Source organism: Podarcis vaucheri (assembly GCF_965113315.1).
Source record: "Podarcis vaucheri genome assembly, chromosome: 1".
Classification (NCBI taxonomy): Eukaryota; Metazoa; Chordata; class Lepidosauria; order Squamata; family Lacertidae; genus Podarcis; species Podarcis vaucheri.
Genome location: NC_138759.1, coordinates 123,217,539 through 123,231,664, shown reverse-complemented (window position 1 = coordinate 123,231,664; position 14,126 = coordinate 123,217,539). Strand labels below are relative to the sequence as shown.

Genomic DNA, 14,126 nt, shown 5'->3' with positions numbered 1-14,126 from the left:
AAATTTGGGAATAGGGATGCAAGGGAGGGGGTGGGGGGAAGTCAATGACCAGGGTTAGAAAATAACTTTTTTTGGAAACTATATATGTTTGTTGTTTTATTTTTCTGTTTGTTTGCTTTTGTGTCTTTTGTGTTTTTGTCTCTGTCTATATAAAATGTGAAAACCAAATAAAAAATTTTATAAAAAAAAAATTGCGGTAGGATCTCATCTCACAGGGGCACATGTGCTGGTTCGCCTGAGGTAGGAAACCTTTGAACTTAAGGTCACACAAAATGCAAATCTCTCCCTTTAGAGAGTTTTATGACAGTAAACTCCAAGCTACACTATCCAGATCATTTCTGGAGTGGTTCATCATTCATTCGAGCCAGTGTTGTCCATATCTACTCATCTGTTCAGAAACTCCTGCAGATCTGCCTCTGAACTCCATGGCAGAAAATATGGGTCATTCTCTAGGACATAGGTCGATGGACAACCTATGGCTATCTGGATTTTGTTGGACTTCAGCTCTCATCAGCCTCCATCCAGCATGGCCAATGGCCAGGGATGATGGTGTCTGCAATTCAACAACATCTGGAGGGCATTTCTAGGGCACCCGCTAAGCTTAGGTAGAACACTCCTAACGTTCTCTCTCAATGAAATCAATAAAAATGCTTAATGATGGAATAATCATTTTGGCATATCCATGAATCTTAGCCACTAGAATCTCATTTGCAACCTCTGGCTCGGGCACATGGGTGGTGCCGTAGAGTGGCAATAGGATTATTAAACAGTATATCTCATTTCTTTGCACGGCACATCTGCGGAGCGTCTTTTGCATAGCAGCTTTCACTTTGATTTATTTCTGCGCTTCTGGTTTGCTATGCACAAAGATTAATTCATTGACGCTTATTGCATGAAATTCAGAGGGAGGGAGGTGAAAAAATAGAGGAGAGTTTGTAGAAGGGAATGCAGTGGTGCCTTTAAGATAATTGTGCTTCCCTCACCACGTCAGAGTTTAAATTCCCTGTGGACACGCCCCTGTCGGTGCTGATAGGTTGATGAGGCCTGCCCCTTGAGCGAGGCCCCGCCCAGTGCCAACAGCGTGGGGAGGCAGTAGTGGGGAGGATGCCAGTCTCTGACCCTTGGCCAGGTTGCACAGGGTCCAGCCATAATGCTGCCTACCAAATAAGGTAAGCAGACTTACGGTTTTCTTCTTTCGACTTTATTTAATATTTAGGAATATTTAATACAGTGGTACCTTGGGTTACATACGCTTCAGGTTACAGATGCTTCAGGTTACAGACTCCGCTAACCCAGAAATAATACCTCGGGTTAAGAACTTTGCTTCAGGATGAGAACAGAAACTGCGTGGTGGCACTGGGAGGCCCCATTAGCTAAAGTGGTGCTTCAGGTTAAGAACAGTTTCATGTTAAGAACGGACCTCCAGAACGAATTAAGTTCTTAACCCGAGGTTAAGAATGAATTAAGTTCATAATCCGAAGAACCCAGTTCTTAACCTACCTGGCCACTGTACTGTATATAGTTTTTAATCCCATTTTATTTTAATCCCATTTAATCCCATTTTATTTTTATCCCATTTTATTCTTAGCAGCAGCCTGGGCTGGTAGATTGGGCTGAGAGTAACTTGCTCACAAGCTTACAATGAGCCACATGATTTTCAGTAAATTTGCACTGTTCTATCACTACATAATTACTCATTTCACATGTCCAATGAAACAGACCTATTTATCTGTTAACTTACCACATTAAAGCAGGATAAAGGTGGGTGTGATTAACGACAGTGGTACCTTGGTTCCTGAATGGCTTAGTTGTCGAACAAATTGGCTCCCAAACGCCGCAAACCCGGAAGTAAGTGTTCTGGTTTGCGAATGTTTTTTGGAAGCTGGATGTCGGACGCAGCTGATGTGGCTTCCAGTTGAGTCGAACCGACTCCCGGAATGGATTAAGTTCAACAACCAAGGTACCACTGTATTCCATGTCTGTAGCCAACACCAAACCCCTATGATTTGGGACAGAAGTTGTATGAACATATCAAGCAGCCTTAAACCACAAGCCTGTGGTTCAAAGCATATGGCACACATCCCAAAAAATCCTGGCAACTGCAGTTTGCTAAGAGTACTTGTAGCTCTGTGAGGGTAAACTATAGTTCCCATTATTCTCTGGGGAAAATCATGTGCTTTAAATGCATGATGTGCCCACTGCCCAAGTGAGACTATGGGTCCCCTTAGCACACTGTGTGCTTCTCTTTTCATGGTTCCATCTCTAAATTTCTTCTCTCCATACCTTCATCTTGTCAACTTTTCATTCAAGCCTTTTCACCTTCTCTCCATGTTCTTTTTTCCATCCTAAAAGTAATTGCTCTTGAGAAGGGTTGTGGATGAAGGCCCATTTCTCTAGGAAGTCCAGCTCATGCCAAGACATATCCTGTTACCTTTTGTATGGCAAATCAATTTAACGGCTAAGGGGGGGGGGCAGATTCTTGCTTCTCAGATGTGCCTTAGGGAACAACGATTTGGTACCCAGAAGAAAATGGCTACCAGTAATTACTAGGGGCCTTCAGATCAGTGATGGGGAAAATGTGGTCCTTCAGATGTTGATTGGACTGCCACTCCTATTGAATCCAACCATTAGCCATGCTAGTGTTGATAGGAGCTGGAATCCAACACAATCTATTTCCCTGTTCTTGCTTTGGATGAAGCACAGAGTCTGGAAACTAGAAGGACAGGAAAGAAGAATCAGTGCTTGCTTTTACTCTCATCTACCCCTGCTAATAAAAATGCTTAAAAAATAAAAAAGAACATACTGGAGGACGTTCTTGGTAAGAGAATCTGGGTCATGTCCTCCTCTCTCTCTCTCTCTCCTCTGTTTCTCATATTCCCAGCAAGTTTGGTGAGCGATGATTCAGTCATCTTGGTAAAAAGCCATTGGGTAGGTCCTGAGTGAATTCTCAAAGGTCAGCCTCATTCGCTAATATAAGCAAGCAGAATATGCTGCTGCAATCGCTGCTTGAAGAGAGCAAGGACAATGCTTATTACCCTCAGCATCTCAGCAGTGTTGATATTATATTTACTCTGAGAAGTTGCTTTGGCAGGAAGTCATAATCCGAGACAAACCCAAACCCAAATAAGTCCAAACAAATGAAAGGCTGGCCTGTTTTCCTTCACTGTGCAATAAGATAATTCCACCTAGTTATTAGCTGGCTTTTTCTGCCACCTAGCGGCAGCACACTAAATTCTTTAAATGAAATAACTGCAGAAATTCTCCACAAGTCCCAACTCGGCCATAGAATTGGAAGGGACCATGAGGGTCATCTAGTTTGGAATGTGGGAATCTTTTGCCCAGTGTGGGGCTTGAGGCCACAACCCTATTCCTGCGGAATAGCAACAATAGATCTTGTGCTCTCAATGGAGGCAGGAGAGATTTGGCCTCCTGTAACAGCCTCTAACGGGCTTGCCAATCAGTGGGTTGGCGGTTCGAATCCCCGCATCGGGTGAGCTCCTGTTGTTCGGTCCCAGCTCCTGCTCACCTAGCAGTTCAAAAGCACGTCAAAGTGCAAGTAGATAGATAGATAGGTACCACTCCGGCGGGAAGGTAAACGGCATTTCTGTGCGCTGCTCTGGCTTCACCAGAAGCGGCTTAGTCATGCTGGCCACATGACCCGGAAAAACTGTCTGCGGACAAACGCCGGCTCCCTCAGCCTATAGAGCGAGATGAGCGCTGCAACCCCAGAGTCGTCCGTGACTGCACCTAACGGTCAGGGGTACCTTTACCTTTTTATCAGCCTCATTAAAAGAGAAACGGTGAGGTCATCATCATTGCCATCGATACTCCAGAATACGATTTTATTTTATTTTAAACATCACTGTCTCGCCGTGTGCTGGAGGAGACTTGAGAGTCCCATGGACTTCAAGAAGATCAAACCTATCCATTCTGAAGGAAATCAGCCCTGAGTGCTCACTGGAAGGACAGATCCTGAAGCTGAGGCTCCAATACTTTGGCCACCTCATGAGAAGAGAAGACTGCCTGGAAAAGACCCTGATGTTGGGAAAGATGGAGGGCACAAGGAGAAGGAGATGACAGAGATGGTTGAACAGTGTTCTCGAAGCTACCAGCATGAGTTTGACCAAACTGCGGGCAGCAGTGGAAGACAGGAGTGCCTGGCATGCTCTGGTCCATGGGGTCACGAAGAGTTGGACACAACTAAACGACTAAACAACAACAAAGGCTCTAAATGGCTACGAGCTGCGATGCCTATGCTCTGCTGCCACAGTCAGAGACATTAATGCTTCTGAATACCTGTTGCTGTAAACCACAAGAGGAGAGAGGGCTTTTGTTCTGAGCTCCTGCTTGTGGGTTCCCTACAGGGCGCTGGACTAGATGGGTCTGAAACAACAGCCTGTTCCTTTGTCCTCTTATTCCTTTTAGAGGTTGCTGGGAGTTGTAGCTTTGTGATGGGTAAACTATCGTTCCCAGGATTGGGGGGGGGGCAAATGTGTGATTTAAAAATATGGCCCGTAAACAGCCAAAGTTCAGCAGCCCCAGCCCTGATAGGTAAAGGTAAAGAAGCCCCAGATGGTTAAGTCCAGTCAAAGACGACTATGGGGTTGCGGCGCTCATCTCGCTTTCAGGCTGAGGAAGCCGGCGTTTGTCCGCAGTTTTCTGGGTCACGTAGCCAGCAGGACTAAACTGCTTCTGGCACAACGGGACACCGTGACAGAAACCAGAGCGCACAGAAACACCGTTTACCTTCCCGCTGCAGGGGTACCTATTTATTTACTTGAACTGGTGTGCTTTCGAACTGCTAGGTTGGCAGGAGCTGGGACAGAGCAACGGGAGCTCACCTTGCCATGGAGATTCGAACCGCCGACCTTCTGATCAGCAAGCCCAAGAGGCTCAGTGGTTTAGACCACAGCGCCTGTCACTTGGTGGATTGTTGTTGTTGTTGTTGTTGTTGTTGTTGTTGTTGTTGTTGTTTCCCTTTCCTCTCTTTCTAACACCTGGCTTGTGACTGAGGGAGACTCACTTTGGCAACAATTTCTCTTGCTTCCTTCGATCCTACTATTTTATTTATTTGTTACTTTTGCTTTTCATAGTTGTTTTTTTTAAAAAACGGTTTAATGATTGTTATGTAAGCCACTTAAAGTATATGTGACAGTGCATGTGCAGACAACAGCTTCATGAAAAGGAGTGGGGTGGTTCTGGTTGTGGGCATGGGGAAAACCAAACAGGTAATGCGCATTAAGGGGGAAGACATCTCTGGCCCCTCTCTGGTGCATACAGCAACATGCAAATGCCACATGAGACAAAGTGAGGGGGGGAATGACCTCTCTGCATTTTAAGCCACTAATGTGTGCATAGACTAAGGCTTCATATGCACCATACTTTTAAAGCACCCACCCAAATCCTGAGAACTACGGGGGGGGGGGGAAAGGTTGCTGGGAGTTGTAGCTATGTGGTGTGGAAAACTACAGTTCCTAGGATTTTTTTTGGGGAGTGGAATGGGCTTTAAATGTATGGTATGTACACAATCTACATTTAGCAGCCCCAGCACAAGGCCTGTAACTTTGTGATTTATTTGAAAGCGAGCTAAAGATCTTCTTTTAACTCAGAAACCTCTGTTTCTATTCTGAACAACTTTGTCATTTCGGAAGGTGACACATTAAGTGAGCCATAGTCCACATGCCAAACATCAGAGGACAGAGTATAACAGGAACCATGAATTATCCGCTCATGCTAGGCATCAGAGCTCAAACAACCGGGTTAGATTTTTTTTGTCGTGCAAGCCAAGAGGTGAGAGTGTGGGTAGGTAATAGTTAACAACACATCTGTTTCACTTTGGGTTGCTTTCACAATTGGCAGAATAGCTTTACTCGAGTTAGGGTAAAAACTCCAGGGCTGGAACTAGACACATTATAAAAAAAAACAAGTTTCAGGAAAACACGTTGTAAACCTCACAATGGGAAATCACATTGCCGAAAGTCGGAACTCCACAGCGCCACCTGGTGTCGCAGCGATATAACACATTTTAAACGCTTTTAAAAAACTAATGAAGCTGAGTCCCAACTTAGAGCTATTGCCTTGCTTTTCTTTTTCAAAAAGAAAACATAAGCCATGGCTCATGGTTTGTACGCAGCAGGAAGCCAGGATCTATTCCTGCATGTGGCAAACAAGCGAAGAAGCGCATGCGCCTCATGAGGGGTTGTCATTCTGTCGACACATTGTGTTGTCACCGTGTAGTAAAATGAAGCCACTTACATTGCCTTCTGTTCTGTTTTCTTTTAGAACTAGATACCGAAGAGGTTGCCTGCACGCAGAATGGCCAGGTGTATCTGAACAGAGACATTTGGAAGCCGTCCCCGTGCCAGATTTGCGTTTGCGACAGCGGAGCCATTCTCTGCGATGAGATCCAATGTCTCGATGTGCTGGAATGTGAAAATCCACAGGTCCCTCCGGGAGAGTGCTGCCTTGTGTGTCCAAACACAGCCCGCAATGGATTTGAAGGCGCTATTGGTAAGATTGCTTCAAATGTGATAATCGGAGCCCAGTTGCATGCTGGGATATATAACTTGGACGTGTACAGACTTGCCTGAGTCAATGTGGCACAGAAGATGGGCACTTGTGCATACACACCACACCCAGAACACCTAGAACAGGCACCCCCAAACTCGGCCCTCCAGCTGTTTAGGGACTACAACTCCCATCATCCCTAGCTAACAGGACCAGCGGTTAGGGATGATGGGAATTGTAGTCCCTAAACAGCTGGAGGGCCGAGTTTGGGGGTGCCTGACCTAGAACCTAGGGAGCAGTGCAGTTGTGTGTGTTTATGATTCATGTAGTCTTTCCTTTGGAGAAGAGGCAATAGTCAATTCAGTCCATCTAGGTAAGGATATGGTTGTATCGGTCTATTTCCAGTTACTTACAAGTTTATTCTGCCCTATTGCTGCACAAACCCCCTCAGTTGTTGTTGTTGTTGTTGTTGTTGTTGTTGTTGTCAGTGCTTCCCCCTCCTAAAAGAATGTTTAGGGGTACTCTCATTTTGACTAAAGAAAATCACCATTTTATAGTTCTAATCGGAAAAAATAAATACAGTACAGTGGTACCTCTGGTTACAAATGTTCCTGGTTACACACGCTGTGGGTTATGAGCTCCACTAACCCAGAAGTAGGCGCTCCTGGTTGCGAACTTTGCCCCAGGATGCGAGTGGAAATCGTGCGCCAGAGGCGCCATTAGCAAAATCACGCCTCAGGTTAAGAACAGTTTACAGTTACGAACGGACCTCCGGAACGGATTCCATTCATAACCAGAAGTGCCACTGTAAATGGGCAAAAGTACAAAAATTCACAAAATGTTTAAGGTTATGCGTACCCCTGCACCCCCCCTGAAAAAAAGCACTGATTATTATTATATTAAAACACATTTATTCAAAAGTTACCATACAGCTTCGTCCACTGCCATAACATCACAGAATAACCACGTCAATCCTTGGTCCCTCATCGCTGTCCTGTCGGCTTGCCAAGTACCCTCAATAGGATCCCAACTACTGATCTGATTTTTGAACATTTTAAAACGTATTTTCTCTCAGAATACCCATTTCTAGAAGTGTTTCCCCCTCAAAATATGCATTTTAACACACACAAAATTGAAAATAGTGTCAGGCAGGGCTGGTCCACACATGAGGCCAGGCTGGTAGGGTACCCTAGAGGCAGCAGACCCTGATGGAGATCTTTCTCCCCCCCCCCTTGTTCCTGATGTAGATTTTGCCTCACCCCTTCTTCCCTGGTGGGATGGGGGGAGGAGGAAGCCATTTTGGGCTCCACCTCAGCTGTCAACATGTCTTGGGCCAGCCCTGTTGCCGGGACATACAGAAAGCGCAAAAGCCAGGGGGATAATTCAGTTATGATCCACACTTTAGTCTAAGATGTGTGGTTCAGATCAGTTCAGGCTGAAGGAATCCACAAAGATAAAATGGCTCAAGCAGACTTAAAGGTAAAGGGACCCCTGACCATTAGGTCCAGTCGTGGCCGACTCTGAGGTTGCGGCGCTCATCTCGCTTTATTGGCCGAGGGAGCCGGCGTACAGCTTCCGGGTCACGTGGCCAGCATGACTAAGCCGCTTCTGGCGAACCAGAGCAGCACACGGAAATGCCGTTTACCTTCCCGCTGGAGTGGTACTTATTTATCTACTTGCAATTTGACATGCTTTCGAACTGCTAGGTTGGCAGGAGCAGGGACTGAGAAACAGGAGCTCACCCCGTTGCAGGGATTCGAACTGCCGACCTTCTGATCGGCAAGTCCTAGGCTCTGTGGTCTAACCCACAGCACCACCCACGTCCCCAAGCAGACTTAGGTGGAGATATTACTATGCACCATGTGTGAATATGGTGGTGGTGTTGGGACACATTTTGGTGCAGTAGGGGCTGGCCCATTAAAGTCAGTGAGGCATGGCCCCATCAATCTCAGTCTGTCTTCTGCTAGCCCACCACCCCACCTGCCTTCTTACTAAAAACCAGTCCAGGGGCCAGCACCTTCTCCAATAGCATACTCTCCAACATTCCTCCGATGAAAACACGGATGTCCTACTCCATAATACCCCACCCATCTGACTGGGTTGCCCCAGCAACTCTGGACAGCTTCCAACATATATAAAAACATAATAAAACTAGGCCCAGTATGCCTGAAGGAGCGTCTCCACCCCCATCGTTCTACCCGGACACTGAGGTCCAGCTCCGAGGGCCTTCTGGCAGTTCCCTCACTGTGAGAAGCCCAGTTACAGGGAACCAGGCAGAGGGCCTTCTCGGTAGTGGTGCCTGTGCTGTGGAACGCCCTCCCATCAGATGTCAAGGAAATAAGCAACTATGTGATATTTGGAAGACATCTGAAGGCAGCCCTGTTTAGGGAAGTTTTTAATAACTGTTGTTTTAATGTATTTTAATTTTTTTGTTTGAAGTCACCCAGAGTGGCTGGGGAAACCCAGGCAGATTTTTTTTGGGGGGGGGGTAGAAACAAATTATTATTATCACTACTACTACTACTACTACTACTACTACTACTATTATACAGGGCTGCCTTCAGGTGTCTTCTAAATGTTGTATAGTTACTTATCTCTTTGGCTCGGGGGGTCGCATAACTCCATACCCTCCAACATTTCTCTGGTGAAAATAGGGACGTCCCAAGGAAAAGCAGGACCTTCCAGAATCAAATTCTTAAAAAATGGGACGGCCCTGGAAAAAATCTGGGACTGTCCCTGGAAAATAGGGACCATCCACCAAAGACCCAATGATAGCTCATGTGGTCCATCCTTGAAGTTTTAGGCTATATTCCCAGCCACATATAGCTTCAGTTCCTAACTTCCCTATCTTCCTCTGGCAACTGGACCAGTGTTTACACCATCCTAGATTGTTTCCATGGTAACCTCCCCCCCCCCCGAATTGCTGCCCTGCTGTGCGGTTCATTCTTTACAGAGAATCCGCATGATATTGTTGTCACATCATTGTAGTCTCACTCTTTCCTTTTAATTTTGTACAGCAAAATGATGCAATCTGGCAAAAAAAAGAAAGCCGTAATTAAAGTCTTACCTCCCCCTACAACTTCCTGTAGAAAGGGAGACTGACAACGGGATATTAAGAAAGGCTATTCAAGGATAATTAAGAGGCTATTCATTACCAATCCTTCAGCTGTGGCCAAAAAGAAACAACAGTGAGGTCAGGCCCTGCAATCAGGAAGTGTTTAATTAACATTGAAAGGACTTTTTTCTGAATGAAGTTTACTCCTGGATAAACTTTATAAAAGGGCCTCAGTCGTGGAGGGAAGGCGTCATTGGATGACATGGCATGTCGTTCTAATTCTGTTTCCAACCAATTAACGAGAAGCAGTGCCTCAGCGGTGTAAGAGTTCTAGTGGGGAAGCCACACTCGCCAGATTATTGGCTGGAATGGCAGCAATTTTGTGGGGAGGTGGCAGTAGGGGATTGTACCTCTCCCCCCAACAGTTGAGTTGCCTCAGAGAGCTCCCCCCAACAGTTCCCCCCAACAGTTGATTTGCCTCTGAGTTCCCTCAGAGAGGGAAGAAGAGAGGTGTCTGTGGGCACTGGCGGAATCAAACTGGTATTTCCGCTGGCGTGTTTGCACCATGCAAACCTCTCTCTCCCAGTAAGCAACAGTGACTCAACTGTTGGGAGGTCAGATGTGCAGTGGCGCCCTGATATGGCATCTGCTGTTGGTGAGCATGTGATGGTTTGCAATAGGCATAATCCTGGCTGGACTGGAGAGCTGTGATGCACTATATATATTTTCAGGCAAGAAAAATAAAACTGTGAAGAACAGATGAGTTAGATTAAACAAGGCATGTCCAAAGTCCGTTCTGGGGGCCAAATTTGGCCCACCGGTCAATGTAATCCGGCCCCTGTGGCAGTATATGTCTATATTTCCGGTTAAATCCAGTTTAACAACCTCTGGGTCAAATTGCAAAAAAACTCAACAACTTTAATCCTTAAAAACGCAACAACTTTGGTCGGCCCCCATGCATGTTAGCGTTATAAAATCTGGCCCTGTTTGAAAAATATTTGGGCACCCCTGGACTAAACCAATGCTACTGTATTTACTCGAATATAATGCACACCTTTTTTGGCCAAATTATGTTGCGAAAATTAGGGTGCACATTCGATTTGATGGCGCCAGCAAATTTCGGTTTCAAGGTTTTGAAAATTGAGGTGCGCATTAGATTCAACGGCACATTAGATTCACGTAAATATAGCACTTTCTTATAAAATTCAAACCATACAATTTGTGGGGTTTTTTTTAAACAGGAAAGGTTTGTTGAACTGCTGTCTTGGTGTTATAGTTCATTTCCTTTGTATGCCCCGAGGAACATAAACTGGATATTTCACTAATTGTTAAGGGAAGGACCTGCAGCAGAAGGAAATCTTTGAATTTCTGACCTTCCTTTATACTGGAAGCAAACCAGATTGTGTTCAAGCATGCCTGGCATGTGTGCTGAGTAGCATATTTTTTCGTGTATAAGACGCCCCCATGTATAAGAGGCCCCCTATTTTTGGGGACTCCAAATTAAGAAAACACCCCTCAGCACTACCTGTGTATAAGATGAGCCCCAATTTTAAGCCTATTTTTTTGGTAAAACAATCCCTAGTCTTGTCTAAGGAAAAATAAGGTAATTCTACTGTGGAGCATGGCGACTTCCAAAATGTGTGGGTGGCGCTGTGGGTTAAACCACAGAGCCTAGGACTTGCCGATCAGAAGGTTGGTGGTTCGAATCCCCATGACAGGGTGAGCTCCCGTTGTTCGGTCCCAGCTCCTGCCAACCTAACAGTTCGAAAGCACATCAAAGTGCAAGTAGATAAATAGGTACCACTCTGGCGGGAAGGTAAACGGCATTTCTGTGCGCTGCTCTGGTTCGCCAAAGCGGCTTATTCATGCTGGCCACAAGACCCGGAAGCTGTACGCCAGCTCCCTTGGCCAATAAAGCGAGATGAGCGCTGCAACCCCAGAGTCGGTCACGACTGGACCCTTTACCTTTACTATTTGCCATTTGGATTACTTTTGATGACTTGGATTTTGAACAAGAGCTGTACATCTGTTTGTTAGACGATGAAGCAATAAGACAAGATATGGCATGCTTTAATAAGCAGATGGGTGCATTTCACAGGTTTTAGGCCAAAGGCTGCAAATTTCACCCACACAAGCGGAAAGAAGGCGATGCCAAAGCTGTAGACTGCCTGAATGCTTTTAACTACATTTGTCAACACCTGCCTAAGAATTATATTATGGCTTGACTTCACATCTGGGCATTTGCTTATAATTAGTATGCATGTTAGAAGTGGCTGGTGCTAAATAGGTTTCCAGCCAGCTGTAGCTCTTGCAAAATTCGATAAAAATGATGAGGGGAGGCAGTATTTAGAAAACATTTATTGGATTATCTGTGCTTGCTGGCCAACTTTTGATTGCATGTAACAACCAGCTAGGTTTAAAGACAAAATATCAACGTTAAAGGAAGCTGTCAAGGATCAGCACATAGCAGATTCAGTCTGTAATCCTATAAACACTTACTTGGAAGGAAGTATTCTTGAGCACAATGGGACTTGATTAAACATACAAAGGATTGTGGTCTGAGTGAAGGTTTGCAGAGAAAAGTTTTATTTACAGGAAATGCAAAATTGCCTCATCTGAGATATAAGCAAAATAAAATTCTGCATTCCTGAAATAGGAAGTATCCTCCCGCAGGATGGCTTAAGCAACTTTCCAGCTTCATTCAATAAATCACACATTCATGCAACTGTCAAAATTAGCAACCTGTGCACCAAAGAATGACTGGGGAGTTCTGCATGTGACATTCCTCCTCTCCTGCGTTTCCATTTTCCCTCCTTGCATCTTGGCTCCTTTGTTCTCTCCTTTCTTGGTAGCAACACAGACCTTTCTCAGGCCCTTGCCTGAGGCTTTCCTTCTTTCTCCATGGCTGCTCCTATTCCGTAATCCATGTAACGAAATTCATGCGTTTCCCCCCCAGGACTGTGTTTCTTCCCAACCTTCTCCCCTCAGGCCTCTACTTCTTAAGACGCTTGCCTTTTTGTCTCCTGTTTGATTCAGCCAACCGATCTTTTAACCCATGAACGTGCTGGCAACTCCCAACACTGTTAGCAGCATGGAGGAAGCTACCCTGTGCATGTTGGAATTCTGATTTTTCCAGGGTTCTGAATTGTGCAAAAGCCTCTATGACTACACAGAAGACAGAAACGGATGAGAAGTGGAGTTAAAGCGTACCGGTATATTTGCCGCTCCGTGCATGTTTAGTAAAGTCACATTCTGAATGCCTAAATATAGCTCATAACTTCAGGCATGGAAATCATTGTCCGTACATGTGCTGGGAACCCACCTGAGCTAATTTCTCTTCTCTTCTTTCCTTTTCTTCCAGGTAGAGGACGGAAGGTAAGCATTCTCACTTTTATTTACCTCCCTCTACTAACCCATTATAGGGACGCGGGTGGCGCTGTGGGTTAAACCACAGAGCCTAGGACGGCGGTTCGAATCTCCGTGACGGGGTGAGCTCTCATTGCTCTGTCCCTGCTCCTGCCCACCTATCAGTTTGAAAGCACGTCAAAGTGCAAGTAGATAAACAGGTGCCGCTCCGGCGGGAAGGTAAACGGCGTTTCCGTGCGCTGCTCTAGTTTGCCAGAAGCGGCTTAGTCATGCTGGCCACATGACCCGGAAGCTGTACGCTGGCTCCCTCGGCCAATAAAGCAAGATGAGCGCCGCAACCCCAGAGTCGGTCACGACTGGACCTAATGGTCAGGGGTCCCTTTACCTTTACTAACCCATTACATAACATGCCACTGTAAGCGCTTTGATGGTAGTTTGAAAAAACTTCAAGGAATCTTAAATAGCATCTCTCTCACAAATTAATTACTGTGGTACCTTGGTTTTCGAACGTCGCCACTGATGAACATTTTGGTTTTCGAATGCTGTAAACCCAGAAGTAAATGCTTCGGTTTTTGAATGTGCCTCGGAAGTCGAACATGTCACGTGGCTTCCGTTGAGCACAAGATCCTGACGCCTAGCTATCAGCTATTGAGTTTTCGATTTCTGAATGTTTGAAAACTCGAATGGTCTTCTGGAAGGGATTACGTTCGAAAACTGAGGTACCACGGTAATATGCAAGAGCAAACACAGGAAAACCATTGAGATCTTTCAGGATTTACGAAGATGATAAAGATTCCTTAGAAAGGCAGGGACGAGTGATAGATACAGACTTTCTGGTGCTGGTACAAATAAGCTGCAACTATTGAAGTCATAGTGGGAGGTCTGTTGGATTTTAAACACAGTAGGAAGTCATAGCACACGGGCAGAAGGATATGTATACCCCTTCCTTGAGTAAATATTCTGAAGGCAAGTACAAAGAAAACAGTTTAGATGATGGAATGACCTATCATAACAATATAATAAAAAGCAGAACAGGTAGTATAGAACAGGGATGACTAACAGGTTGATTGTGATGTACCGGTTGATCTCAGGGCGCCCCTGGTCGATCCTGGTCAATCGGCCAAAATAATAATAATAATAATAATAATAATAATAATAATAATAAACAACTTTATTTATATCCCGCCCTCCCCGGCCA

The 14,126-nt window shown here is 45.3% G+C and overlaps 1 protein-coding gene across 1 annotated transcript in view; it reads left to right on the top strand.

Moving 5' to 3' along the window:
* The window catches only part of COL5A2 (collagen type V alpha 2 chain), a 206,292-nt gene that overhangs the window by 95,370 nt on the left and 96,796 nt on the right, over window positions 1-14,126 (top strand). Inside the window, exons 2-3 of the mRNA XM_082223037.1 lie at window positions 6,283-6,510; window positions 12,924-12,937. Coding sequence (XP_082079163.1) covers window positions 6,283-6,510; window positions 12,924-12,937 — 242 coding nt within the window. The remainder of the gene's footprint in view (window positions 1-6,282; window positions 6,511-12,923; window positions 12,938-14,126) is intronic.